At 41.5% G+C, this 27,847-nt stretch overlaps 1 protein-coding gene across 2 annotated transcripts in view; it reads left to right on the forward strand.

The window, feature by feature from the left end:
* Window positions 1-825: 825 nt before the first annotated feature.
* SLC44A5 (solute carrier family 44 member 5) overlaps window positions 826-27,847 on the forward strand; it is a 311,252-nt gene continuing 284,230 nt past the window's right edge. For both annotated transcript variants that reach the window (XM_084873496.1, XM_084873495.1), the window contains exon 1: window positions 826-1,251. In XM_084873496.1, the coding sequence (XP_084729622.1) occupies window positions 1,218-1,251 (34 nt within the window). In that variant the 5' untranslated portion in view covers window positions 826-1,217. The remainder of the gene's footprint in view (window positions 1,252-27,847) is intronic.

The following is a 27,847-nucleotide window of genomic DNA, read 5'->3' on the forward strand; positions in this document are numbered from 1 at the left end:
CCTCAGCTTCTGCTAAGGAAAAAAAAAAAAGACTTTGCATCCTTCTCCCATACTGGAACCCCCTTTTCACTCTACTGCCATTTTTAAAAAAATATATATTTTATTGATTTTTTACAGAGAGGAAGGGTGGGGGATAGAGAGTTAGAAACATCGATGAGAGAGAATCATCGATCAGCTGCCTCTTGCACGCCCCCTACTGGGGGTGTGCCCACACCAAGGGACATGCCCTTGACCAGAATGGAACCTGGGACCTGCAGGCTGACGCTCTATCCACTGAGCCAAACCAGTTTCAGTTCTTTTGCCATTCTTTTAATGCATAAGTTACCACCTTTACATTCTCAGACGTGTCTTAAACTTTTGCATGCCCTTGTAGTTCTGGGACATTGGTGAGATTCCTTCTCTGATCAGCACTCCAGAGGAGGACAGCTCTTCCAGGAAAACAAAAAACTTTCCAAACTGCGAATCTGAGTGAGAAAGAATACAGCCAATGGAACAGTTTCTGCAGGAAGCCAAGAAGCTATCCCTCTCCCAATTCCTCCAACATATGTGAGCGTGAACTTTCTGTTCTCTTTGCCCACAGCTCCAAGGGAACTGTCCTGCGTCCTGTCCTCACCATAAAGAAGTTTAGGGCCAGAACTAGGTCATCCTTCCAGGGGTCAGGTGGTGGACTGCCTCTAGAATTTAATTTCTCTTCTCTCCCCAGCCTTCAGTTGGCCTCGTCCCTCTTCCCTTCTGGTTCTTCGCTGTCTGTCGCCTTCCCCAGCAGCAGTGACTGGTGCTATCGCTGGTTGGATTGGAGCTGGGGCTCAGACGGGACCCCGGGGGTGGAGGAGTGGGGGAGGGAAGTGTGGGAAAGGAGGAGGTCAGCTCCGGTGGGCGCTCTGGGGATCCTGCGCTGCCCCCTTCAGCAGCAGGAGCAGCACAACAGCGTCAACAGCCACAGCCACGGTGGCCACAGCAGCGTGAGCCTGAGGCTGGAAGCGCAGCGCAGCCCGGAGCCCAGGGATGCCAGCCACCCGCCTAGCCCAGCGGAGCCGAGCGCGCAGCCAGGCCGCCACCGCTGCTGCCTCGTAGATGCCATCACAGCAACAAAGAGCTCGCTGAGCTGAGAGCCTTGGCGGCGGGAGCTCGCCTAGAAGGCTCAGCACAGCTTCCAGGAGCCGGGCTGCAGCTGCAGGAAGCGCGTGTAGGGTCTAGGGGAGGAGAGAAGGCAGAAGATGGCCCAGAGGAGAAAGCCCCCCAGCATCAAGGGTGAGTTCCGCTCTATTCCCACCTCGCGTCCCATCCCACCTCCCGCCCGAGATCCTCCTCACTGGCCTGCCTGTTTACATCCAGACTCTACCCAGTGGAAGGCTGCCTGCCTGGGAAGAGTTTGCCTTCTCTGAAAGGTGGGGGCCCCAGCACTGCTGCACCCCTTTAGCTCTGGGGACACTCTGACAGGAGTTTTGTCCTCTTTTTTTGTGAGCCGGGAAGAGGTGGAGACTCTCTCTCTCTCCCCCCACTTCCTACCCCCTTCCTACTCCAGGAGCTTGGGTATCTGTTGCACCCTCCTCCTCTCTCAGGGTAGTCAAGGTAGTGGGAAGAGAAGCGACTCTGGGCTCCTAGAGTCTCATCCAAAAAGGAATGAGGCCGTGTGTGTGTGTGTGTGTGTGTGTGTGTGTGTGTGTGTGTGAGAGAGAGAGAGAGAGAGAGAGAGAGTTTTTCTCTCTTCTATTCCCTTCTCTCCCAACACCCCCCCCCCTCCTTCATCCCTAGGGTAACTAGTTGTGCATCTGTTTTCCCCACCTCCATTCTCAGGAGGAGATGGGAGTAGTCTGGCTCTCCTTTTCCTCCGTGGTCAAGGGGACTTGCTGCCAGCCGGTCACCACAGGCTGTTTCCTTGTATCTGACTGCCTAGGCGGCAGTGACTCCAGCTGAGCAATCCCCCTGTTGCTCCTTCGGAACCAGGGCTTCCGAAGTTGGAAAGTTCAGGGGGAGAAGGGAAGGCCGGGAGGGCACGGGAGACCTTGTTGCTGGGGTGACTGGAAGCATCTTGGCATGACCCAGGCTGAACTTGGGAGGGAGTCCCCTGGGTGGCATCGCAAAGCACCGTGCGTGTGGAGCAGAGGCACTGGCCGTGGTCACCACGGCGCTGACTCGCAGAGGTTACCGCTGCCCGGCTCCCCGTGCCCCCATGCTCAGTGGCCGGGAGGTGCCCGCAGCACTGCGGAGAGAGAAGCCATGCCCTGCGAGGAAGCCTGTCCAGAGGGAAACTGCACCAGAACCTTGTGGGGGGGAGAAGGAAGCCGAGGGGTTTGAAGTTAGAGTTTGACTCAATGGGGCTAATGGCCCAAGAGGCGGAGACTTCCTGCAAGGGGGTAAGGGTGGGGGCGGGGGAGGGGGGTTATATAAAAACAAGACCAGGACTGGGAGATGGGAGGGTGTATTATTGAATACATCGACTTGATCCACAGAAGCATGCTCGGTTTAGGCATGCTTCTTGCTTTTCTCCCCGGTCTTGCTTGTGGGAGCTTAGCTCCACTCTAGAGGTCACTAGGGGGACACAAGTTTATCTTGGTGCTGCAGCTTGCCTTTTAATTTCACCGGAGCGCTCAAATCACTTATTGGAAAGGGTTTAAAGCCACGACCCTTAATCTTTTGGAACGTGTTACTACAAAACACTGGGGATGTTCTGCTTGAAACAATGATATATGTATAATAATTTTATAGCAGTGCATTTCTTTAAAAATATTACAGCTCCCGTAAAATGGAAGAGGCCTTAACAAACTGATTTTCCCCTCTCCTAATGAATTAGCACTTGTGTATAGCAGTGGGTGACTAAACAATGAGAATGCAGTCATCAACAAGTTCCTTACCATAATATGAAAGAATTAGTCTGAACCCAGATTGACAAGGTGCATTAGCTGCACTTTTGGTTCACTCCCCTTTTATGGCACCATATGGCACCATGAAGGAAACAGAAGGATTGGTTTTCAGCACTGCTGATGTGGCTAGCCATTGGCAGGAATGCATTTCATACCCACCCCAAACCTTGCAGATTGTAAATGGTCCGTGAAGAGTAGAAAAAAATGTTAAGAGTTTTACAGTACATGCTAGCTAGAGACAATCTTACCCTTGAAATTGATATTGATAGAAACAGAAAAATATATGAATGAGACCAAATTAATGATATGTGAACTCTCTCTAGAATGAGGTTTGATTTAAAGACTCTTCCCCACAAAAAAACAAACAAACAACAACAACAACAACAAAAAACCGGCCAAGAATGTTTTGTGTTTTGTGTGCTAAGATAAGATTGTTGTATTTTCTTAAATTTGATAGTGAAATAATTGAAGCATGGTGGTTAGCAGAGTTCTGTTATTTAAGTGTTCATTGTTCCTTTTGAAGAATCAATGATCAAGTTTTCCTAGGACAGTCTCAGTCTCAAGAAATTTTATTCAGTTCTTTAAAAATAATGTTTACTCATGCTATGTGTTTTTCTTAAAGAGATAGTTATTGAGCTCTTATTGACTTGTGCTTATCTCTCTCTTTACTAATGTTAGGTTTTTTTCTCTTTTTGTTACCAGTTTACTTAATTTTTTTTTTTTTTAGAAGGAATGATACTTTTTTAATCCTTGGGGTTTCAATTTAGCAAAGCAGGATTAATTGTGATATTTTATAGCTAACAAAAGCAAACTCAGGAAGCTGTAACCCTTTGACTTGCCTCGATTTTGCCTCTTAAGAGGAGAGCTCCACAAAAGCATCTGCCTGTAGGCTTGCTGAACTGCTCTTAGACATCTGCTTCTAAGCTACAACCACTACACTGGGACTGCCTGGTAGAAACCCACAGGATAATTTCTAGGCTTTTTTTTTTTTTTGCAGGATTCTGGGGTGAACTCTGCTGGATAACAAACTATAGGTTTAGCAATACATTCCATGCTGTGTTGGCTATCATTGTTTGAGATCTGCTTCTCTGCTTAGCTACACTGCATGTGGAGAGAGATTATTCGTTGGAACATGTGACAGGCAAGTTGTTCATTGGCTTCTGAAGTCTTAGCAATAGAGATTGCACGTCTAGAACAGCTAGAAACTGGCAGAAGGGAAATGCAGTTTATTAACATCAACAGAAGAATACAGTGAGTTGGCTCAAAGGAGACCAGCATTTATTTGTGTTAACCTCATCAAAGGACAGCTTTGCAAGAAGGCAAAGGGAATATTTATCAAGCTAATATTTATAATGTTTTCATGAAGAATGCTATAGTCCATGGTCAATACAAGTCTTATAAACATGTTAGTCATAATGATATTAAAACACCCCTCCTCACTTTTCCAATATTACTACAAGGACTTTTTACTCAATTACTTAAGTTTAAAAGTTAAGTTATGCCTGGGTCATCTATTTATTCATTCATTTAGCACTTTATTTATTGAGCACTGAATGTGTACCAGCTTCTGTGCAAAACACAGAATGCAGTGATGAATTTAGCAGACAGTGAAGAGGTAGGAACGGGGTTGTACCTTGTCCTGTTCAAGGGCAGGCAGAAGGTCTATTTGGCAGAATTGTATGTGCGGCAAAGCCAGGTTGGGAGAGGCCAGATCTTTTAGACCCTAAACAAAAGTGGGTTTAATTTTAAGTGCAGTAGGAAATTGATTAGATACTCATTTGATGTTTGGGGTTACAGTCCTATCTTTGAGGGTAATTTCAGGGAGAGCAGCTTTTCTATATCAAGTCCCTAGGCCCGTGGTTGGCAAACTGCAGCTCATGAGCCACATGTGGCTCTTTGGCCACTTGAGTGTAGCTCTTCCATAAAATACCACGGCCTGGCCGAGTCTATTTTGAAGAAGTGGCATTAGAAGAAGTTTAAGTTTAAAAAATTTGGCTCTCAAAAGAAATTTCAATTATTGTACTGTTGATATTCGGCTCTGTTGTCTAATGAGTTTGCTGTCTACTGCCCTAGGCCAAGTAGACCTACCCAATGGACTTTGTTTTTCTAAAAGGTCCAATTATGCTCAAGTATATACTCACCTGTTATATTCACCAAAATACCTATAATAATTTGGGCTATGGTGTTGATAGCATCTCTAGGAATCTGGTTAAAAAAACAACACACAATCTTAAAGAAAATGAAGACTAATTCAACATTTTAGTAAAGATTAACAGGTTAGTCACTCACCTAGCAAGAAAGTAAATCTTAAGAAGAACATTTTGTAGTGTTAGAAGGGAGGATTTATAAAGAGTCTGAAATGTCACTGAGCAGTAGGCAAAATGCAGAAGGCAGCATGAGGAGTTCCTGAGTAATGAAAAGGGAGCCATGGAAGAAGAGTTGGGAAAAGGGACGTGGGAAAGCCTCTAAGACAACATCAGCCAATTCATGATTTTGCCAAGAGCAGCAGAAGCCTGATGTGAGAGTGTTCCAAGAGAAACACTCTAATCCAAGACAAAGGGAGTTCAAACCTGGGTCCTTTATGTTTTTTGACTGATCTTTTACTTGTGAAGCATAACAAAAACATACAGACTTTATTTTATTTATTTATTGTTAATCCTCACCTGAGGGTATTTTCCCATTGATTTTTAGAGGGAGTGGAAGGGAGTGGGGAGGGACACAGAGAGAAACATTGAAGTAACAGAGACATATCGATATTTCTCTTTGTCTTTCCCTCTTTCTTCCACTCTCTTTGAAAATTAATGGGAAAATATCATTGGTTGAAGATTAAAACAAAAAGCAACAAAAGGAACTGCCATTTATTGGGTGGGTGTGGCTGCTTGACTTTTAGTTAGCAAAGGGAAATTATACTTTTGGGTCTCTGATCTTACTGCAGAAATGTTGATGGGAGTAGGGGGAATTAGGTTCTGTTGGATGATTTTCTGCCCTTTGAACATTTGTGACTAGAAGGTGTCATATTATTTAGGGAAGATATACATAATAATTGTTTTATTTTTATTTTTTTTTCTATTTCTTTTTTTTTCTTCTTTTTTTTAAATAAATTTTTATTGTTCATATTATTACAAATATCCCTTCTCACCCCACCCTCTGTCCTTTCCCCACCCCCCATTGTCCTCATCCATAGATGCACAATTTATGTTCAGTCTCTTCCCACATCTTCCTCTCCCCTTTTCCCCAAGAATCATCAGTTCACTCCCCTTCCATACCTCTGATTCTATTATATTCAACAGTTAATATTGTTCCTCAGATTTTTTTTTTTTAGTTTCCTTGGTTTTTAGATTCACTTGTTGATAGTTACGTATTTGTTGTTCATAATTTTTATCTTTATTTACTTTCTCTTCTGAAAGAACCCCCTTCAGCAATTCATATAATTCTGGTTTGGTGGTGATGAACTCCTTTAGCTTTTTTTTTATTAGTGAAGCTCTTTATCTGACCTTCGAGTCTGAGTGATAGCTTTGCTGGATAGATTATCTTTGGCTGTAGGTTCTTGCTATTCATCACCTTGAATATTTCTTGCCATTCCCGTCTGGCCTGCATGGTTTCTGTTGAGAAATCAGCTGACAATCGTATAGGTGTTCCTTTATAGGTAACTACCTGCTTGGCTCTTGCTGCTTTTAATATTCTCTCTTTGTCTTTTGCTCTTGGAATCTTAATTATGATTTGTCTTGGTGTGGTCCTCTTTGGATTCCTTTTATTTGGAGTTCTGTGTGCTTCCTGGACTTGTAAGTCCAATTCTTTCACCAGGTGGGGGAAGTTTTCTGTCACTATTTCTTTCAGTATGTTTTCGATATCTTGCTCTCTTTCATCTTCTGGGACCCCCATAATTCTGATGTTGGATTGTTTGAAGTTGTCCCAGAGGTTTCTTACATCATCTTCAATTTTCTGGATTCTCTTGCCTTCTAGCTTCTGCAGAGGAGTGTCTCCTGGCTCTTTATGTTTCAAATCTTTGACTTGATTCTTGCGATCTTCTATTCTGTTTTTAGGACTCTGTAAAATATTTTTTATTTCAGACAATGTATTCTTTATTTCTTGTTGATCCCTTATCATTTCTTGTTGATCCCTTTTCATATCCTCATAGGTCTCATTTATTTTATCGGCCTTTTCTAGGAGACTCTTGAAAAACCTTATAAGTGTGGTTTTGAACTCTATATCCAGTCGCTTTTTGTCCTCCATTTCTTTCGTTTGTGATCTATTTGGTTTAGGCATTTTCGCAGGCAGCTTTCCTGATGGGGCGGGGTTTCAGGGTGGAGCCTACAGCCTTGGCTTCCATCAGCCCCACCCTATGCGACTCCTGAGACTCAGGGTCCTTCAGTACTTGTTACAAGCGCCTCTAAGAGAAAGGTGCCCTCGATTATCGCCTGCTGCCAAACTGTCTATGCTCTCCCCCAATGAGTCCAGTATTGGGGTTCAGTTCAGTTGGAAGGGGAGTTGGAGGTGGCGTTCAGAGCAGTCTGGAGCCCCTGTCTCCTTCCCGTCTTGGCAATCCCGCGGCACAGCCGGCCGGCCCTTCTCTGCGCGCACTGTGTGCGCCTCCGGGACCTCCTCTGGCCGTTCCCTGGAGTTCCGCCTTACAGCCCAGCTCCCTATGGGTGAGCCTGGGTCCCCAGGGCCTGGCCTAGAATTGGGGTTCAGAGCAGTTGGAGCTGGGCCCAGCACAATTGGAGCTTTTCTCTGCTTCCCGCTTGGGAACGCCAGCCAGGCACTCGGCCTCCCTCCTCTCCAGCTCCGTCCTCTCCGCGCACCGCGTGTCTCCGTACTTTAGGCTTTTACAGCTCCTCCGCGCTTCCTTCTGGTTTTCTCCTTGCTTCTTGTTGTAGGATTTCCAGTCAGTCGACTTTCCTGTAGTTCTGGGTAATGTCCATTTTATATTTTAGTTGTATTTTATTAAAATTGTTGTGTGCGGCTGCGGCTAGTTGCCTACCCGAGCAGCCATCTTGGATTCTTTCTGTAACTATCCATAATAATTGTTTTAAATCTCTCCACTGTCTTCTCCTCCCAACTGCTTCTTTGCCAGTGATTAACAATAAAATAAAAAATAGGAGAGTATACTATTTTAGTAAGCAAAATAAGCCAGAAAAAGATAAGTATCACAGGATCTCACTCATATGTGGAATCTAATGAATAAAAGTAAATAAATCCAAAGACATGAAAGCATGGAACAGACTGAGGAATTTCAGAGGTAAGTAGGGAGTGGTAGACTGGGGAAAGGGGGAGGAGTAATTGACTGGGAAACTTATATGCATACTAGGGGTCCAGTGCACAAGTTCATGCACCTTGAAAGGAACTGTGGGCCGAGAGACCGCAGTAGGCACAGGGGTGGTTCTTGGCCCATCCTTCAGGCCTCTGCTTGGCCCCTCCTGCCATGGCTTCTGGTCCCCATCTGTGGGCAGCCCTGCTCCTGTAGCTGCTGCTCCCACATGCTGAAGGCGCTGGCCCCCCTCGCACCCATTGACAGTGCAGAGCAATTGGGGTCAGTGCCAGCAGTGGGTGTTGGAGCGGGCCGGTGCCATCAGTGTTTGTGAGCAGCAGCTGCTGCCCTAATTGCCCCTCAGAAGCAGCGGGAGGTGGATAAGCCCTCAGGGGCAATTGGGGCAGCAACCACTGCTTGCATCGGCAGTGGGTGTGTGCTGCAGCTCTGGTGTGGACTGTGGGTGCAAGCGGGGCTGATGCTGGTAGTGGTTTGAGAGATGGCCCTGGCACTGGCAGCGGGTGTGAGTGCCAGGCGGAATCACAGCATGCAAGAGCAAAGGATTTTCAGTAACCACCAGAGGATCACCCGATGACAGAGACCGACGCCCCTCCTTGGTCTGGCACCCCCCCCCCAGCCCCCCCTCCACCTGCTCCACCATCCCGTTGCAGCCAACACCCACCTATCAGTCTATTTGCATATTAGCCTTTTATTATATAGGATTTGCATAGCCTTTGGACACAGACAGTAGTGTGGGTAAGGTCTGAGAGGGGCAGGTACAGGGTGGAAGGGTCAATAGGAAAACAAAACAAAATGAAACAAAGTGGACATCTGTAATACTTTCAATAATAAAAAATTGGAAAAATTCTATATATAGAAGGCTAATATGCAAATTGTCCCTATTGGAGTTCAACCGACTGGGAGTTCGACCACTCACTATGACCTGTGCTGACCATCATGGGGAATGAAGGAAGGCTCCAGCTAGCAGCTGGAAGGCCCTGATCAGCCCTGATCACTGGCCAGGCCTAGGGACCCTACCCATGCATGAATTTTGTGCACTGGGCCTCTAGTAAATAAATTAAAAGAAAAAAAATATATACAAAAAGTTTTTTGTGCTTCAGGGAGGGCTTTGCTCAGTTGCTCCCCTCCCTTTCATTGTACTTCAAGTCTCTCTTTTGAGACTAGCAAGGCTGGTGGTACCTCAGGAATTATGTAACTAAGAATGGATCTGGCCCTTAGTGATACTGTAACACAATGTGTTTATGACATCAGCTTTTTTTCATAGTATGTTAGAGTTGGATGGGTAGCTCAGTGTTTCTAGAGTTATTTGGAAGACTGATAAAGTAAGAGGTGAGTGATGCTGCTAAATATGAATAGTATGTCTCTATTAGGAATTTGGTTAAATTTAGTATTAGTAGATACATATTCTATATGTCAGGATATATATGTGTATATGTGTATGTATATGTATATGTATGTGTGTGTGTGTATATATATATATATATGTGCTGGGGCAAAGATAGGTTTACAGTGGTTCATATGGAAAATAATATAATAATTAATAAATAATATAAGAATAAACTCTTGTATTTCACAACTGTAAACCTACTTTTGCCCCACCTTATATATCTTGATTTTATAATATATACACTTTAAAGCAAGATATTGATATATCTATAAGTCTTGATTTTTTATATGTAAATTTAAGTCAAATATCAGATTCCAATTTATATTCAAACTTCACTGTTTATACATGTGAGTGTGGTAATATCTGTATTTTATATGTGAGAAAATTGAGATAGAAAGACATTAGGTGCTTTCTTGAGGACTAAGAATAAATTATGGACTGTGGATAAAAGCAAAACCAAGGCCCTGTGACACTGTTCCTTTGTGTACATCCAGTCTTTTAATATCTGTTCACTTTCCTCCACATGTACCAAGTTTACACAATAAAGCTAGATTGTTTTCCTCTACTGAATCAAGAGGATGATATATCTTATTATACTTTCCTCAGAAATGTCACAACTTTATTGTTTGTGATCCACTTTTAAAATTAGAAATACCTTGCTAACAAAAAGTAGGCTAACTGCTCACAGATGCTAAGGCGCTATTGCACAGAGGTTTTAGGGCCCTCTAGAGATGGTAAGGCAAGCAAGGTGAACAAGTGTTCTCACTTTTTGAAGTGGTATAAGCAGGAAAAGATGGGTCAACACTGACGTGGATTGAGATTATTTTGTTATTCATGTGGCAAGCCATTTGACTGTTGTGGTAGCCAGCAGCACGGACAGCCTCCATGTTCTCCTACTGGGATTCACACTGGACCTGGGCTGACCTGAGTGGCCAGTAGAGTATTGTAGAGGATTACATTATACCTGAGGGCATTATGGCTTCCGCTTTTCTATTGTGTATCCTTTGCTCTCTTCTATCGCTTGCTTTGGGAAAAACCAGCTGCCATGTTGTGAAAACGCCCAAGCATTCCCATGGAGAGTCTTGTGTGGGAAGGAACTGAGGCCTTCTGCCAACAGCCAGACTAACTTGCTAGCTATGAAAGTGATCTTCCTTGGAGACTGGCCCTCCAGCCTAGTTAAGACTTCATATGTCTGTAGCCTTAGCTACCATCTGACTGAATCTTATGAGAAATCCTGACCCAGATCTGCCCAACCAAGCTGTACCTGGATTCCTAAATCACAGAAACTCGAGGAGAGGCTAGCTGCTTACTATTATCTTAAGCCGCTAAATTTTGGGATAATTTGTTGCAAGCATTAGATCATGAATACATCTGTGATTCTTATTTTTGCTCCTCTATCGTAGGAGATAGGAGGCCACTCACTCTGTGTAAATATTACAGAAGATGATGTATATGTGCAAGAATATATATATATACTTAAAATAGCCTTTCACTATATTAATACATTTATTATTTATTTATACATTTACTCTAGGGTTTCCTCTGTATCCCATCAACCTCTGAGAGTGAAAGGAACACTGTAATTCACCAGTGTTAGGAACGCTAATCCTCATCACTATTCTCAGCATTGGCCTTGAATCCTAATCTTGTTCCTTACTTTAGTGAGTTGGGCTGACCACCTGAAGTTCTGGTTTTCTTGACTGCCTTTTAGCAGCTTGTTTCCTCCTCCTCTTGGTTTTTTTTTTTTTTTTTTTTTTTTTTTTTTTTTTTTTTTTTTTTTTTTTTTTGTGTGTGTGTGTGTGTGTGTGTGTGTGTGTGTGTGTTCACCCCTGGTTCCTTTGGTTCACTTAGTTTAGAAGGTACCTTTCAGCTAAAAGCCACACCAAAATAAAAATCAGAGTGATAAGGAAAATTTAAAAGTTCTAAAATCCCCCAACAGCCCTAAACCTCACAGTCCCTCAAAGTGAAAATATAAGACGTCCTTAGACACCTAAAATCTTCCATAAAAACCTCTACTGCCATATTATCTGCCCTTCCCTATGAAAGAATCCCTTCCACCTCCCAGCCCAATTGGTCCTCTAATGTATAGCCAGGAGAGTGAGAAAGAAGAAAAAGTGGTGAAGGCTGTCATCCTTCTGCTTTAGGGTGGGATTAGTCCACTTTATTTTATTCATTTATTATTTTATTCACTTGACAACTACTAATTGAAGACTACTCTGTGCTAGGCACTATCCTAAGTGTAGCAGTTACTTGGGATACTTCAGAGAGCAAAATAGAACCTTTGTGAAGTTTACATTATAGATAGGAAAGATAGACAATGAATAATAAATATAATAAATTGTTGATATTAAAAATTAAAGAGTACTGTGAGAGAGAGATAAAATAGAGCATAGTAAGAGGAATTTAAAGCACTGATGATAGGATGAGGGAGACAGTGCCGGCTATTAATACTTAATATTAAACTATTAAGTGTTTATAGGTTGAATACTGTAGACCTAATTGAAAAGATAATATTGAAAGAGGTGATGTATTTATCCACAGAAGGGGCAGAAGTTTCCAGAAAAAAGGAAAAAAACAGTGCAAAAACCTGAAGGTGATAGTATATCTGGCATGTTCGAACAGAAAGGAGGCTGAGTGAAATTAATAAGGATAACTGAAATAGGAAAGAGAACAATGAGGAAAGGGCATATCAGGACAGAGCTTTTAGTTAATTTTAAGGACTGTGGTTCTAATCCTGAGTGAAATAAGAAGCACTACAAGTTTTGAACAGAGGAGTAATATAATCTGACTTACATGTTAAGAGAATTGCTATGGCTACTGTGTTGAGAACCCAATCTAATAAAAGAGTAATAGGTAAATTGACCACACCTCTGCTACACCCACCAGCCAATCAGGAGTGAGTATGCAAATTAACTCAACCAAGGTGGCCATGGCCACAGAGCAAGCAGGAGCTTGGGTTTCCCCAGCAATGGAGGAAGCCAAACTTCCTGCACACCCTGGCCGGCCGTGGACCCCTCTCAAGGCAACAAAGTTTCAATTACAGAAGATAAATAAATCCCAACAAAAATGGCGGCAGCCACGGAGCAGGAGAGAGCAGGAGGCTTGAGTTCCCCCTTGCGATGGAGGAAGTGAAGATTGAAGACTGAAGACTGAAGGCATGGCTCCACTGCGGCCATCAGGAGCCTAGCCTGAAGGCTGAAGGCTTGGCTCTGCTGTAGCCCAGGTCCTGGGTGCCAGAGGAAAACTGGTACCAGCAGCCAGGGGAAGGAAGGTCTATTGTATGAATATTTGTGCAGCAGGCTTCCAGTCCTATATAATAAAAGAATAATATTGACCATCACTCTAACATACAAGATGGCTTTCCTCATGTGGTCAAAGATGGCCACCCCCATGTTGACACAAGCTGGCCATCAGGGGGTGACCAGGCAAGCAGGAGAGGACAGTTGGGGGGGACCAGGCCTGCAGGAGAGGGCAGTTAGGGGCTATGAGGCTGGTAAGGGAGCAGTTAGACATTGATCAGGCTGTCAGAGGAGTGGTTAGGTAGTGATCAGGCTGGCAGGCAGAAGCAGTTAGTGGCAATCAGGCAGGCAGGCAGGTGAACAGTTAGGAGCCAGACATCCTGGATTGTGAGGGGGATGTTTGACTGCCTCTTTAGGCCCAATCCTGGTGGACATTTGGACATCCCTCAAGGAGTCCCAGATTGTAGAGGGTGCAGGCTGGCCTGAGGGATACCTCCCCCACCCCCTGTGCACAAATTTTGTATACCGGGCCTCTTGTATCCTATAAGAGCAAGGAAAGAAACTGGAAAACCAACAAAGGAGTCTTCTGCAATAGTTCAGTTCACAGATGGTGGTCACATCTGCTGGGGTGGTAGCAGTGGAGGACATGAGAAATGGAAGGGTACTGAAGATTTTTTGAAGGTGGAGCTAGTACAGTTTCTTGAACTAATAGGATGTGGAGTATGAGAGAAATATAGGAGTCATGTATGATTCCAGTTTTTGGCCTGAGCAACTAATAGGATAGAGTTGCCATCCACTGCATATGAAAAGTTGTGGATGGGGCAAGTATAGGGGAAGAATTGGTAGTTCACTTTTGGACACATCTGAAATATTTATTTGTTATTCAAGTGGAGATGACAATAAGAAGTTGGATATTAGTCTGGAGCCTGGGAGAGAGGCCTGGACTGATGATGTGAATCTGGCTGTCATTGGCACATAGTATTTAAGATCTTAGACTGGATGACTCCCTGGGAAGTGAGTGCAGTCTGAGATAAATGATCTGAGCCCAGGGTTACTTACTACATAAGTAAGAGGAAAGAGAAAAGACTAGGCAACCCATAAAGAAGAGTGAAAAAGAGCAACGGTAAGAAAAGGGGAACTTAAGAGACTCTCGGGCCCTGGAGCCAAGGGAGAAAGTATATCAGGGAAGAGAGAAGAATCAACTGTACCAAATGCTGCTGGTAGCAAAGTAAGATGAGGGCTGAGAAAGGACAACAGGGTTTATTAATGTGATCATTGGAGACCTGGACAAGGGCAGTTTAAGTGTAGTGGTGACAGTGATGGTCTGAATGCAATAGGTTAAGACAGTGGTCGGTAAACTGTGGCTCATGAGCCACATGCGGCTCTTTGGCCCCTTGAATGTGGCTCTTCCACAAAATACCACGTGCGGGCATGCACATTATTGCATTGAAACTTCATGGCCCATGCGCAGAAGTTGGTTTTTGGCTCTCAAAAGAAATTTCAATTGTTGTACTGTTGATATTTGGCTCTGTTGACTAATGAGTTTGCAGACCACTGCGTTAAGAGATAATGGGAGGAGAATAATTAGAGATAACACTGTCAATTCTTTTGAGAGGTTTGTTGCAAAGGGAGCAAAAAATGGTGCTGTGGCCTGGAGTGGGAGGAGTAGTCAAGAAAAAAAAAATTTTTAACATGGAAGAAATGGCAGGTTTTGTTCCTTGATGTTTGTTACAATTGTTTTTCCAGATGGTCTTTAATCTCTTTCACTATTTTAAGTTTTGGTTGCTTTTTATGACAGTTTCATGAGAAATAAGGAAGAACAAGTGTAGAATGGTCTTAAATCATTGAGTGATAATAAACATCTTTTTATCTTTATTTCTTTAAATGTATTATCTTAAAAAATAAACATAGTATTAAAAGTGTATAAATGGACTTTCTGACAAAATATTTGATAAAATATGAGAAAATTGCCAAGAGAATGTAGTTTGTCAGTCACTATGTTGCTGGCTATAGCAGTCCACTCTCTCAGCTGGCAAGAAGGAACTTAAAAAATATTTAGTGTAGGGTAGGAACTTAGAGGCAATTTTGCAGTGTCTGGAGACATTTTTGATTGTCACAACTAAGGTGATTCTATTGAACTAGCCCCATCATTTTTTCATTCTTCCAGAGAGAAGCTAGGAAGCTAAGAAGCTACTTCTGAGAAAGGAACCCAAAAGGGCCTGTTTTACCTATCCCATTGTTCCATGTTTCAATGAGGCAGTTTTTAAACAAATATTAGGGTTAAAAATAAAGATGTTTCTTTATCCCCCCCCCCCCCCTTGATTTATCTTTGTCCCAATTCAATCCTTTTTTAGGTTTACATTATATATTACTATTTTTATAAACTTGGGTAGTTTCCCACCAGGGTTCAAGATATTAGAGGAACATTAAAGTCAAGGTTTAAAAAAATACACAAAACTAATTCAATTGAGAAACCACAATTTTACGTTACTGATTTCTATTCTGAACCTGTCTTTTCAATTTTGTGAAAGAAAGAATCAAAAGCAGGATGACTTCTTAAGCTCTGGCTCTAGTCTTTAATGGGAAAGGAGCTGTGGTCTCTCAGCCATCTTTTCATGTCTCCTTTTGGTCATTAGGACTTCAAAGCAGGACTAGTTCTGAGCACTTGTTGAGTGAAAATGTTCCTGTAGGATCAAAAAATTTAAATCATTTTATAAGAAGCTGCTTAAAATTTACACATTAAAAAAAAAGTGAACAGGTTCTTTATGTAAATTTTATAATCCATTGGATTATTTCAGTGTTCAAATTCAGAGACAAAAGTAAGATTTTGAAATTGACATTAATATTTTATTAAAAGCTTATTATCACTTCACGTGTGCCTTATAAAAATTCAAGTCATTTTAAAGTTAGCCTATGATTATATACATTTTATTAGTATTAGATTAAAAACATCAAAAGTCATGAAATGTAAATAAAACTGTAAAAGCTACTGATGGACTTTCATATTTCACAAATTCCAATGTTAACAGTACTTCCCATTTTGAATTAAGTTCTTTTTTTAATTCACTTTTCAACTCCTTATTTATCCTTTCGTTGGGCTGCACAAGAATGTCATTGCATTCTTTTCCCATCATGATGACATTCATCCTGCTGATTTAACACCTTCACTCCTCTGGAAGAGTATCTCTGACTAAAGAAGGACCATTATGTTGTTTAAAAAATTATTTGGTCATAAATAAATATGTTCAGAATGTTTTAGCTATATGAGATAGGAGGTAGACTTGAAGTTCTAAGGAATAGCTTTGTAATCCACTTTTCCCCTCATCCTTCTCAACCCCTAAGGAAGTCTTATATTAAAACGTGTGCTTTGAGTCTACTGCCATACTACCCTGAACGCATCTGATCCCGTCTAAAATGTACTGTATTCTTTGTAAAACTTAATGGAAACTATGTACTGAATAATTACTGCACTTCCCACACATACACTTTATTTAGCAATCTATAGAAAGAACACAAAAGGAAAGAAGGACATTTGCTTCACATGCCAAACTCGAAGATCAAGAACCCTTATGTTTTAGCAAACTGTAATTTCTCACTACCTAATTCTGAATTAATGTCTTAGGTATGATGAAGAGTAAGAAAATTAATAGATTATATGTGAGTTTATATATGGGTCAAGAGAAGTATGTAACCTATTTAACCTATTTTTCAAGTGTTTGGCACCATTAAATGGTAGAAATGTATATTACTTAGAAGTAACCATGAATTTTAATGGGCAATATTTTTAGCTAATTGCTTATATTAAAGGACTGGGATATCTTTTGAATATTTAGAATTTTAATGAGTCTAGACTTTCTTTCCTTCAACTGGTTCTACTTAGGAGGTTTAATGCTACACCATATTTTCTGAAAACTAGGTTTGAAGGCTGAAGAATCTTGAAAACTGTCATTGTCAGACTATGGCTCAGTCATCATCAAGACCACTACTGGGGTGGGATGTGGTGAGGTGGTGTTCTGGAGTAACTTTATGGGAGAGTTCTTTTTGAAGGATTTTCTGAGTAAACATGTAGTCTTTTTCACTCCTTTAGGTATGCTAAAACTTTTTCTTGGAATCAGCCAGCCAGTCTGCTTGGTGCATGAGAGAACAGCTTACCAGCTAGACAATTTCTACTTTTTTTCTAGGGCTGCTTCCAATTTTTTGTATCTTGGATTAATTTTCCTGAATCAAACCTGGCTCTGCGTAGGCTGTCATGTGCCCAGAATTGGATCTGATGTTTATGGGATTGCAGCAAGGGGCTGCTTGCTACCTCACAGTGTCTGGCTTTTTCCATGAGCCTATTTGCTAACCACTTTTCTAGGTTCTAGGTCCCTTCGTGGATACCCATTTCTAGGCTATGAGCTCCTGATTGTGTTTGTGTTTTATTTATCCTTTAATCCAAAATGTGTAGTATATTTCTGGACATAACATAGATACTATATGATTATATTATAGAGTGAATCAAACATATGTATTTTTTTATATTTTAAAATATTTTTCATAATTTTAATTTTAATAGTTTGATTCAATTGCATTGCTTTAACATATCTAGCACAATTAACTTAATTTTCTAGTTTTTTTCTGAAAATATAAGTCTAATGAGCATTTGTGTGTGTGTATATTTGTGTGTGTGTATATTTGTGTGTGTGTATATTTGTGTACATGTGTATGAGTGTGGTTCATGCTTACAAGTATAGGAAAATTCCCAAAAGTGTATACACACTGTAACAGCTCATAGTTAAATTTTGAAAATGAAATGTATTTTAATAAACAGTGCCTTTCTAATTATTCAAAGTATATGTATACATTTTTTTTAGATACCTTATCTATGCAGTTCCTCTAACATTAGGGTTAATAGTAGAAGAAAGCTGGTTTAACTTTTCTTAGTTATATATTAAAATTTTGACATCCCTCTTTGTCAATACTTCCATGTTCCCAAACCTCTGTGAGTTTTCACGTGTTATAGCATTTTATCAAACTGTATTTTAATTGCATGTATACTTGTCTCTCTTCCCTAATGGACCCTACATTTCATGCCTTATTCACAAGTGTAGCCTTGATAGCTACTACTGGCACACTAATGCTACTTATCACACTTAATGCTCCACATTAAGTGCTCCACACTAGCTACTTATCACACTTAATGCTCCACAATTATTTATTGAAGAAATAAATGGATAAATATCTTCTTTTTTAAAAAAGAAAACACTGTGAAGCAGTTATAGGGATCAGATATCCGATTTTTAGGGAGAGCAACCCTATATCTCAATTTAGTTTCTTATGCCTGGTCACACATTCCCAAAATAATTTTTCTTAACATTTTTAACAACATTCTCCTAGAATTTTTTTTTATGGTCAGTCAGAATTTTGTTCAAAACCCAGTCATGTGATCTTTGGCATGTTACTTAACTTCTTGGAACTGCACTTTCCTTATATGAAAAACAGAGATGAAAACGTGAAAATTGAGGTTCTGAAAGGATATATACTTTGACAAGGGATTCTGACAGAATTTAAGGCTACACAATTATTTGATTATTTATCCAGCAGATAGTTATTGATATTGAATGATTACTAAGACTGTCTGACTTCAAGGATGATACTCCTAATCACTCAGTTAAATTCTATTTATGTGACTATCAGAAAAAAAAGCTTTTCTATTGAGAGAGGAAGCTAATATTTTCAGAGAGACTTACAGTTCCTTTGCAAAGCATCACAACCTTGTAATGCTATTATCATTGCTATTTTATAAATTAGGAGACCAAGGCTGAGTGAGATTAAGTGATTTGCTTGAAATTACATATCCAATAAGCCCTTTGCCCAAGAGGATGAATTTGTTTTCTGACTTTTGATTTTAGCTTTTCCCTTCTTACCTGCATATTTATGAATTAGAATTAACTTCCAGATCATTAACTTTATTTAGAATTGTAAAAATAAACATCAACACAAACACAACAAAACTAGCACAGTACCTATGTTTGGATTCTATTTTCCTAAATTATTCCAAATAGGAGGACTGTAGCTTTTCTAAATAACTAATAGATATACTGGCAGAGCCCTAATTTATCGCTAATTCAGAATATACTGACTCATTTCCCTATGATGAGGGTTTTATATTCTAGCGTGATATGGTACCTAGATTAGTTGGCCAGTGTGACAACTGAAGCAGATGGATTTATTTACACTAGGAAGGCTGTAGTTAGGATAATGTGTTGCTCTTGCTGTTAAGATCCTTTTAATTACCTTTGCCTTAAGTCCTTTCCACCTGGGCAGATGATAGGAGAAGCTCAATAAAAGGACAATTTCATTACAAGGGACAGAGCCATTTAGGGTGAAGGCCTGCAGCCTTTATTTTGGATTTTTCCTTTTGTTGTAGTTGGATGGCAATTCAGAAAGACAAATTCTCTAAAGCAGTTTTATTCAAAAGTCACTTTACATCTACAACAACATATGGAATGGGCCATGTCCTGTCTTAAAAGTTTGAGACCTCACAGCTTAGGACATTGGGTGACAAGTACCTTCACACTTCTAAGAAATGTGCTAGACACAGCCTCACCCTCACGGGAATTACTGTCCTCTGCCTCTGGTCTGTTTAGGAGAAGAAATATTTAAGACACTTTGAAGGGAATTTATAGGAGTAGAAAGCAACAAGGTGTTTCTTTTTCATCATTTATAGGATGGGAAGTGAGGTGCTCCCTTTACCCCCATGACCCTCAGGTTTGGGGAGTCCAAAAGCACTGTTTATAAAAGTTAGAGAATCTACAAAATGGTGAAAATAGTGGATTGGCAGCCCGCTTCTGGCCTGCTGCTTGCAAACTTGCCAACACTAGCAGGTTTTCCCCATGCCTCTACCCACACAAAGGATGAGCATTTTCTAGAGAGAACTTCACTTGTGGCATCACATAATTTGGAGCAAAGTGTGATAATCACAGGTCTTCACTTTTCCTCTGGGGAAGGGTAGGAAGCTAAGTAGCTGCCCTTGACAGAAGAGCAAGGAGGAAGGGGTCAGCAGTTCCTCAAGTTGCACTTCCATTGTAATTCCTGCGAGCCAAGTGGAGTGGACCTTCTCTAAGTGGGCTGCCTACTGGGGCAGAGTCGAGAGGGGGTGGTGCTGATTACAGCAGGTCGGTTGAAGAGTTCCCTGTGCATTGCAGGAGATATGTAGGCCATAGGACCCTGCTGAAGGACTCTAAGAATCCACAGATGTGTCTTGTGAGATTCAATTTTTGGACACCTGCAATGACAGAGCACGTTTAATAGTTAAGTGACAATTATAAACAGGACCTTATTTTTTTTTTTTTAAAAAAAAATCTCTGCCATCTTCCAGGATCCAGAAATATAAAAGGCATGGAATGGGACAGGGTGATGTAGGGAGGGAAGAAAGGAGCATAAAGAGAACAGAACAGAGCCTTCCTATGCTTCTGTACATAACTGGGGCTCAAGCATTATTTTTGGAAAACCATCTTTTTTACATGATCATATCCCTATAATAGTTCATTTTTATGAGTTATTAGAGGAGTTTTCATTATAATTCAGAAATTACATTGCTGACCATGTAGCTTTTAAATTGTTGGTGGTAATGGTGGTATTAACTCGTTGGTGCTTTTACTGTTTTATGCCAATAGATCAAAATGACTCAAACATTTTTAATATAAGCCAGCTCATTTAGCTAGCTCCACCATTTATTTAAAGCCAAGATACAAAATGAAACAATTTTGACAGACTCCATGATCATCTTTTAGACAATGAGCTTTGGTGTTTGAAAAGCTTGATCGAATATTATAATACAAGTGCTGGTTCCCCCTCTCCCTGCTAATGCTAATAGTCCTCGACTCTCTAAGTAATGAAATAATTAAATCATTGGAGTCATTATATTTTGAATTTGGCCTTTTTATCAGCCTTCAGGGTCTGGCCTGTTTGAGTTTAAATGGGCAAAATTGAATAATACCATTTGTTTTTAAAACTTTCATTGCTTTAGGATATTTCTAACTTGTACTATAGCTAGGCATCATGGATAGTAGGTATCTGAGAAAGAGTTTTTTCTCCCCTCAGGCACTAATCCTATCTTGTAGGCTTTGATTAAAAAATATATATTCTCTGCAATATTCTAAGAGTATGTGTCCTAACCCATTATTCTCTTTAGACCCTATAAATTCTCTAACAGAACTAACTGTAGAGTATCATGCGCCTTTCTGCTAAAAAGCATGGTTATTCAGTATTTAGTCTGTTTCCTTTCTATGAACAAGGAATTGTGGACTGTGTGGTTGAAACAACATAATACAAATATATGCACATGAATCTCAAACCACAAGTTTTAGAGACAGTCATATGAGAAGCCCACCCTCAGTATTTTAGGGGATAGTGATTCATTATTCAGGATGTTGCAAGTTTTGCTCATTGGTTAAGCTCATAGATGCTATAACTGTCCATAAGTATTCTTTAAAGCTTAATCTAGGATTTTGCTGTTTTATTTTATCTTTTCTTTCTTTTTAAAAAAAATATATTTTATTGATTTTTTACAGAGAGGAAGGGAGAGAGATAGAGAGCTAGAAACGTCAATGAGAGAGAAACATCGACCCCCTACTGGGGATGTGCCTGCAACCAATGTACATGCCTTTGACCGGAATCGAACCTGGGACCTTTCAGTCCGCAGACCCATGCTCTACCACTGAGCCAAACTGGTTTCGGCATCTTTTCTTTCTTATAATACTAGTATTCTAACAACAATCTGTATTTGCATCTTTGAACCTAATAGTATAATATAAATCTATTATGCAGGTAGTTGATTTTTTGTTTTGGAAGGTTCTTAACAAGAAGCTCCATGCTTTTAATGTATTATCAATAGACTAGTGGCCCAGTGCATGAAATTCATGCACATTAAATTAGAGAAACTATTTTAATATTGCTATTTGCCCTTTCTCTACAATAGATGTGTCAGAAATGAAAATCTTCCTCCTGTTAGAGTTTGGGGTGTGCTTCAGGACTCAGAGTCAAGTCCCTGCCTACCTGCAGTGCCTCAAAATCACACGAGACCCATATCCAGCTGGCCCCACCCCCATTGGGCAAGATCCAGACTCAGCTGGCCCCACCCTTATCAAGCCTTACAAGGCAGGGGGCACAGCCTCTGGTCCCCTGGCCTGGTGCCAGGTGAAAGGTACAACCTCAGGGCCCCCATTAAGCCCTGTATGGTAGGAGGTGCAGCCTCAGGTCCCCAGTCAAGCCTTGCTGGGTGAGGGGTGCAGCCTCAGGTCCCCCAATGCAAGCCGGGCAGGTGGTGCAGCCTCAGATCCCCCAGCATACCCTCAGGTCCCCTGGCCCAGCGTCAGTGTCGGGGGCACAGCTAAAGTCCTCTAGCTCTGCACTAGGGCAGAGGGTGTGGCCTGAAGTCCCCCAGCCCGGGCCAGGGTGGGGGTCACATCTTGAGGTCCCCTGTCAAGCCCTGCCCATCAGAGGGCATGGCCACAGGTACCCCAGCCTAGTGTGCGGGGTGGGGTGGGGTGGGGGATGCAGCCTCCAGACTCCTGGCCCGGCTCCAGGGTGGGGGTGTGTGGCCTGAGTTCTCTTGTCTAGCCCTGCTGGGTAGGGGTGCAGCCTGAGGTTCCCTACACCAGCCCAGCACCACGCAGCCTCAGGTTCCTGCTGATTGCTCTTTAAGGCTTGTTACGGGAACTTGGCCTCTGCTGTGGGTGCAGCCATCTTGTGTGGACTTAGCATATTTGTGATGGTGTGACCATCAATTTGCATATCCCTTCTTTTTTAGATAGGATGCCTATGTAATGTGAATACAAACATAGAGACATACTCACTCGATTGTTTTCAATTTCCAGCCAGTAAAAATATATATGCAACGTGGTATATTCACTTCTTACAAGTTGTAATATTAAAAAATACAATAGCTTGAAAAAGCTCAAAATCTAGTTTTTTTTTTGTGTGTGTGTTACTTCCTTGAATTCTCTTTTTCCCCCCTTCTTGTTGGGAGATTGAGAATTTTGAATTTTGATTTCTCAAAATTTTCTAAGTTAAAAAATATCTATAGAAGCAGATCAGATTTGTTCTCACTTATTCTGTCTTCTTCAAATCATATCTACTGAGAAAACTATTTTCAAAATCATTCCTAGGTCTTAACCCACTATATATGACTTGACAAGAGGTGTAATTAGTAAGAAAGACATCTCTTGAATGCATTGGCTCCAAGAAAAAAAGCTGTATTCATTTAGAATTCAAGATGAAGAGGAATACAGTAGTTTAAGGAAGTGAACGAAAGAGGGATCCTTTTTAAAGATTTTGCTTAGGCACCTAGAATTTATTTTTAGTTTATAGTCTCTTATTTAAATTTATATATTCTGGCCAAATTCAGCTGATTAGTTAAGGCATTTCCCTTCATCCTGATATGCCTTTAGTAGTCATCCAAATGTAACATTTTACTGATTACAGCCAACTCTTTCTTCCTGATAAATTAATGATTGTAATTCAGAGTCTCTTTTATTTCCTGACTGAAACCACAACCTTCAGAAATTTAGATGGCAGATTTATTTATTTTTTTTATTTCAGAGAGGAAGGGAAAAGGAAAGAGGAATAGAAACATCAAAATTGAGAGAGTATCATTGATTGGCTGCCTCCTACAAACCTCCTACTGTATGAATCTCTTTCATGGCCCGTGTAGAAAGAGTTCCAATTCAGGGTTCGGGTTCTGGAGAAGGGCCACACACAAACGAAGAGACTTGAGATTTGAAGAAATTCAACTTGGGGATATGGGGAGCCAGGTGGTAGTCCAACTCTAGTGAGAGAACTACTCACTGCTCTGGCCCTGCCATCCCCTTTTATTGAGGCTTTGGGGAAAACATCTTAGGCAGCATAAACAGAAATTTACATGTAGCCCTTAGGCAGGAAATAACAGAAACTTACACGGGACAAACAAGGTGGAGGCTGCTTCAGCTAACAATATCTCAACTAAAGGTTAGAGCAATTAAGGTTGTTGACAAGCCTTCCTGGCTTCCTGTCAACATCTCTTTTTTAGTGAAACTGGTTTGTTTTTCAGCATCCTACTAGGGATTGAGCCTGCAACATGGGCATGTGCCCTGTTTGGGAATGGAGCCTTGACTTCCTGGTTCATGGGTCAACACTCACTACTGAGCAACACTGGCTGGGCTAGAGTGTATGTAGATTTTAATTCTTTCATTTAGAATAAGCATTTAAAGCTCAAAGACCTCAGTTTTTAATCGTTACTATCATTAAAATATTTACAATAATATGTATCACTTTTGCTCATATGGTAGATTTTATGTATTAACTAGAGGTCTGGTGTAAGAAAATTTGTGCACTTGGGGGGGTCCCTTAGCTTGACTTACACCCTCTCATAGTCTGGTAGCCCTCAGGGGGAGCAGGCCTAAGCTGCAGTCTGGCCTCCCTCTGTGGGAGGTGACTGAGCCAGCTGATCAGGGGATGGTACTGGCCGGCGAGTGGCCAGCCCTGCTGCCCCCCTGATCACTCCTCTGCTGCCACTGGTCACCACTGTTCCCCTTCCCCTCTTATCATAATCCCTTCCCTCTGCCCACTGGCACATGCCTTAGCTAGCCTGGTGCCCTCTGCTCACTGGCCCTGCCCTCTGCTGTTTGGTTGATTTGCATATTATGCTTTTATTATATAGGATATTTTTATACTTTAAATGTGAAATTTGGCATAGATAATTTTTTTTTTTTTCTTGAAAACAGTGTACAAAAGCCAATCAGTTTGGCTCAGTGGATAGAGTGTCCACCTGCGGGCTGAAGGGACCCAGGTTCGATTCCAATCAAGGGCATGTACCTTGGTTGTGGGCATGTCCCTAGTAGGGAGTATGCAGGAGGCAGCTGATTGATGTTTCTTTCCAATTGATGTTTCTAACTCTATTCCTTCCCCTTTCTGTAAAAAATCAATAAAATATATATTTTTAAAAAGTATATATATTACAATATACCTACATTCTTTGCTAGAAAGGATAAGAAACCATATGGTAATAAAATATTTTTGTTTAATTAAAGATTATTATATATGCATTATAAATTAATAATCAGTTTGGCAAATCCTATATAATAAAAGAGTAATATGCAAATTGACCATACCTCAACCATGCCCACCAGCCAATCCGGGGTGAATGTGCAAATTAACCCAACCAAGAAGGCTGCGGCCATGGAGTGCGCGGGAGGCTTGGGTTTTCCTGGTGATGGAGGAAGCCAAGCTTCCTGCACACCCTGACTGGCCCAGGCCTCTGCTGAAGGCCACAAAGTTTCAATTATAGAAGATTAAATCCCAACAAAAATGGCTACAGCCACTAAGGGAACAGGAGGATTGAGTTTCCCCAATGATGGAGGAAGCCAAGTTCCTGGCCTGTCCTGGCCTCTGATGATGCTACAAAGTTTCAATTATAGAAGATAAATAAATCTCAGATATCAGGGCCTCTGCTGGGTCACTGGGGTATATGGCTGGCCTAAAAACCACCACAGGCCCCTTTCCCAGGCCACCCCATACCCCAAGGCAGGGGTCCTCAAACTTTTTAAAGTGGGGGCCAGATCACGGTCCCTCAGAGAGCTGGAGGACCGGACTATATGAACTACTAATTCCTACTGTAACACCTCGGCTGCTCTCACTGCCCAAAAAACCTGGCGGGCCGGATCAGACTCCTCTGCGGGCCGCATGTGGCCCACGGGCTGTAGTTTGAAGACCCCTGCCCCAAGGGAACCCCCACCCTGATCCAGGACACCCTTCAGGGAAAACCAGCTGGCCCCCACATATGCACCAGCCTCTATCCTATCTAATTAAAGAGTAATATGCAAATTGACCATCACTCTATCACACAAGATGGCTGCCCCCTTGTGATCAAAGATAGCTACCCCCATGTGGACACAAGATGGCCACCACACAATGGCCAGCAGGGGAGGGCAGTTTGGAGGGATTAGGCCAACAAGGGAAGGCAGTTGTGAGTGAGCAGGCCAGCAGGGGAAGGCAATTGGGAGGGACCAGGCCTGCAGGGAGGGCAGTTGGGGGTGATCAAGCCTTTAGGGGAGTGCAATTAGGGATGACCAGGCTAGCAGAAGAGGGAAGTTGGGGGCAACTGGGCCTGCAGGGAAGGGCAGTTGTGGGGTGGGACCCAGGCCTGCAGGGGAGAGCAATTGGGGGGGGACCAGGCCTGCAGGGGAGGGCAGTTACCTATCAGGCTGGTAGGGGGGTGGTTAGGGTTGATCAGGTTGCCAGGAAGAAGCAGTTAGGGGAAATCAGGAAGTCAGGCAGGCGAGCAATTGGGAGCCAGCAGTCCTGGATTGTGAGAGGGATGTCCGACTGCCCATTTAGGCTGATCCTACTGTGATTGGGCCTAAATGGGCAGTTGGACATCCCTTGAGGGGTCCCAGATTCGAGAGGGTGCAGGTTGGGCTGAGGGACACCTCCCCCGTGCATGAATTTTGTGCACTGGGCCTCTAGTATAATATAATAAAATGCCTACACCACTAAAACTATGCAAAACAACTAGGACTTTCTAATAGTGAGTCAAAATAATTATTACAAACATTTGTTATCATTGTGCTATAGATTTAGAGAGGTGCTCTGAAATTTAAGAAGAGGTAAAAAAAATGATAGCGGAAGGCAATAATATGCTAGATTTCTTTCTTTGATATTTTAGTAACTTATTACAGAGCTTGAGTAGAATTTTTTCAACTAATTGTTTAAGCTTGTTTAGCTCATAACCATTAAGAAGTCATAGAAAATGAATAGACAAATAAATATAAATTATATGTTGTTAGGAATCTTTATAATTCTCCTTCCTTAAATTGCACTTAGGGAAAATGTATTTAGGGGCTGTTTAAAGAATATAAAATATGTGTTTAAAAGCTATTAAAAACTAGTTTTTAACAGATCCTTGTAGGGAATGTCTTTGGAGCTTTATACTTATGAGTTTTTATTGTTAGATTAATTGCATATTGAACACAAAACAAAAGCAAAACATTAAGAAATAATAAACTAATATAAACTAATTTATTAATATACTAGAGACCCAGCACCCTACCTCCCACCATGTGAGGAAGCACCCCGTGGGGGATGAAATCTGTGCCTGACTCACAGTGTCCTCCGGTCCCTCTGCCTATGTCCTCCCCAGGGCCATCCAAGCCAACATGGTGGCTCAGGCAGGCCCTCCTGTCTCTGTCTCCATCTCTGCTCCGAGCCTCACCTACGTGCACAACCTCTTCCTGTTCACTTGTAACCTGTTACAGCATCCCAGCCTAATTTGCATATTACCTATATATATATATATATATATATATATATATATGTATATAGATAGATAAAACTAATCTAATCTATGATCAAAGATATTGAGATTTTAGAAAGTAGAATGATTCCATAAATGAATATCCTGAGTAAACAATAGCTAACGCTTATTGTATGCTTAATATATGTCAGACACGTTTAAAATTATTTGTACTTATTTTAACTTGTTGAATTTAATTATTTAGGGTACCTGGCAACTTACATTTAAATGGTCTTTAGCTACCATGTGCTAAATTAAGCAATTATAAGTACATTGGGCCACATGGAACTGTAAGAATATATTAACCCTGAACAATGCCATCAACAATGACTCTTAGGAAACCAGAATGTTGGGTCAACCAACATCCAGGATGTCATCAAAAAGGTGCAGGAGCTTCTTTAAAGCTAAAATACTAGAGTTTGAGATTAAAAGGCATCAATACAAATAAGGCTAGAAATGTAATAAAATAGGAACTGTTGTCACAACTATTTACAGCTACGCAGGCATGGAGCCATAGCTCTGTAGGATAAAAGTAAAGAGAAATAGACATGGACCTAGATATAGTACAAACATTTTTTTTTTTTAATTACTGGTCTTCTAAAAAGACCATTTATTTTTTTAAAAATATATATTTTATTGATTTTTTACAGAGAGGAAGAGAGAGGGATAGAGAGTTAGAAACATCGATGAGAGAGAATCATCGATCAGCTGCCTCTTGCACACCCCCCACTGGGGACGTGCCCACAACCAAGGTACATGCCCTTGCCCGGAATCGAA

This window comes from Pipistrellus hanaki (genome assembly GCF_964339955.1).
Source record: "Pipistrellus hanaki genome assembly, chromosome: 2".
NCBI lineage: Eukaryota > Metazoa > Chordata > Mammalia > Chiroptera > Vespertilionidae > Pipistrellus > Pipistrellus hanaki.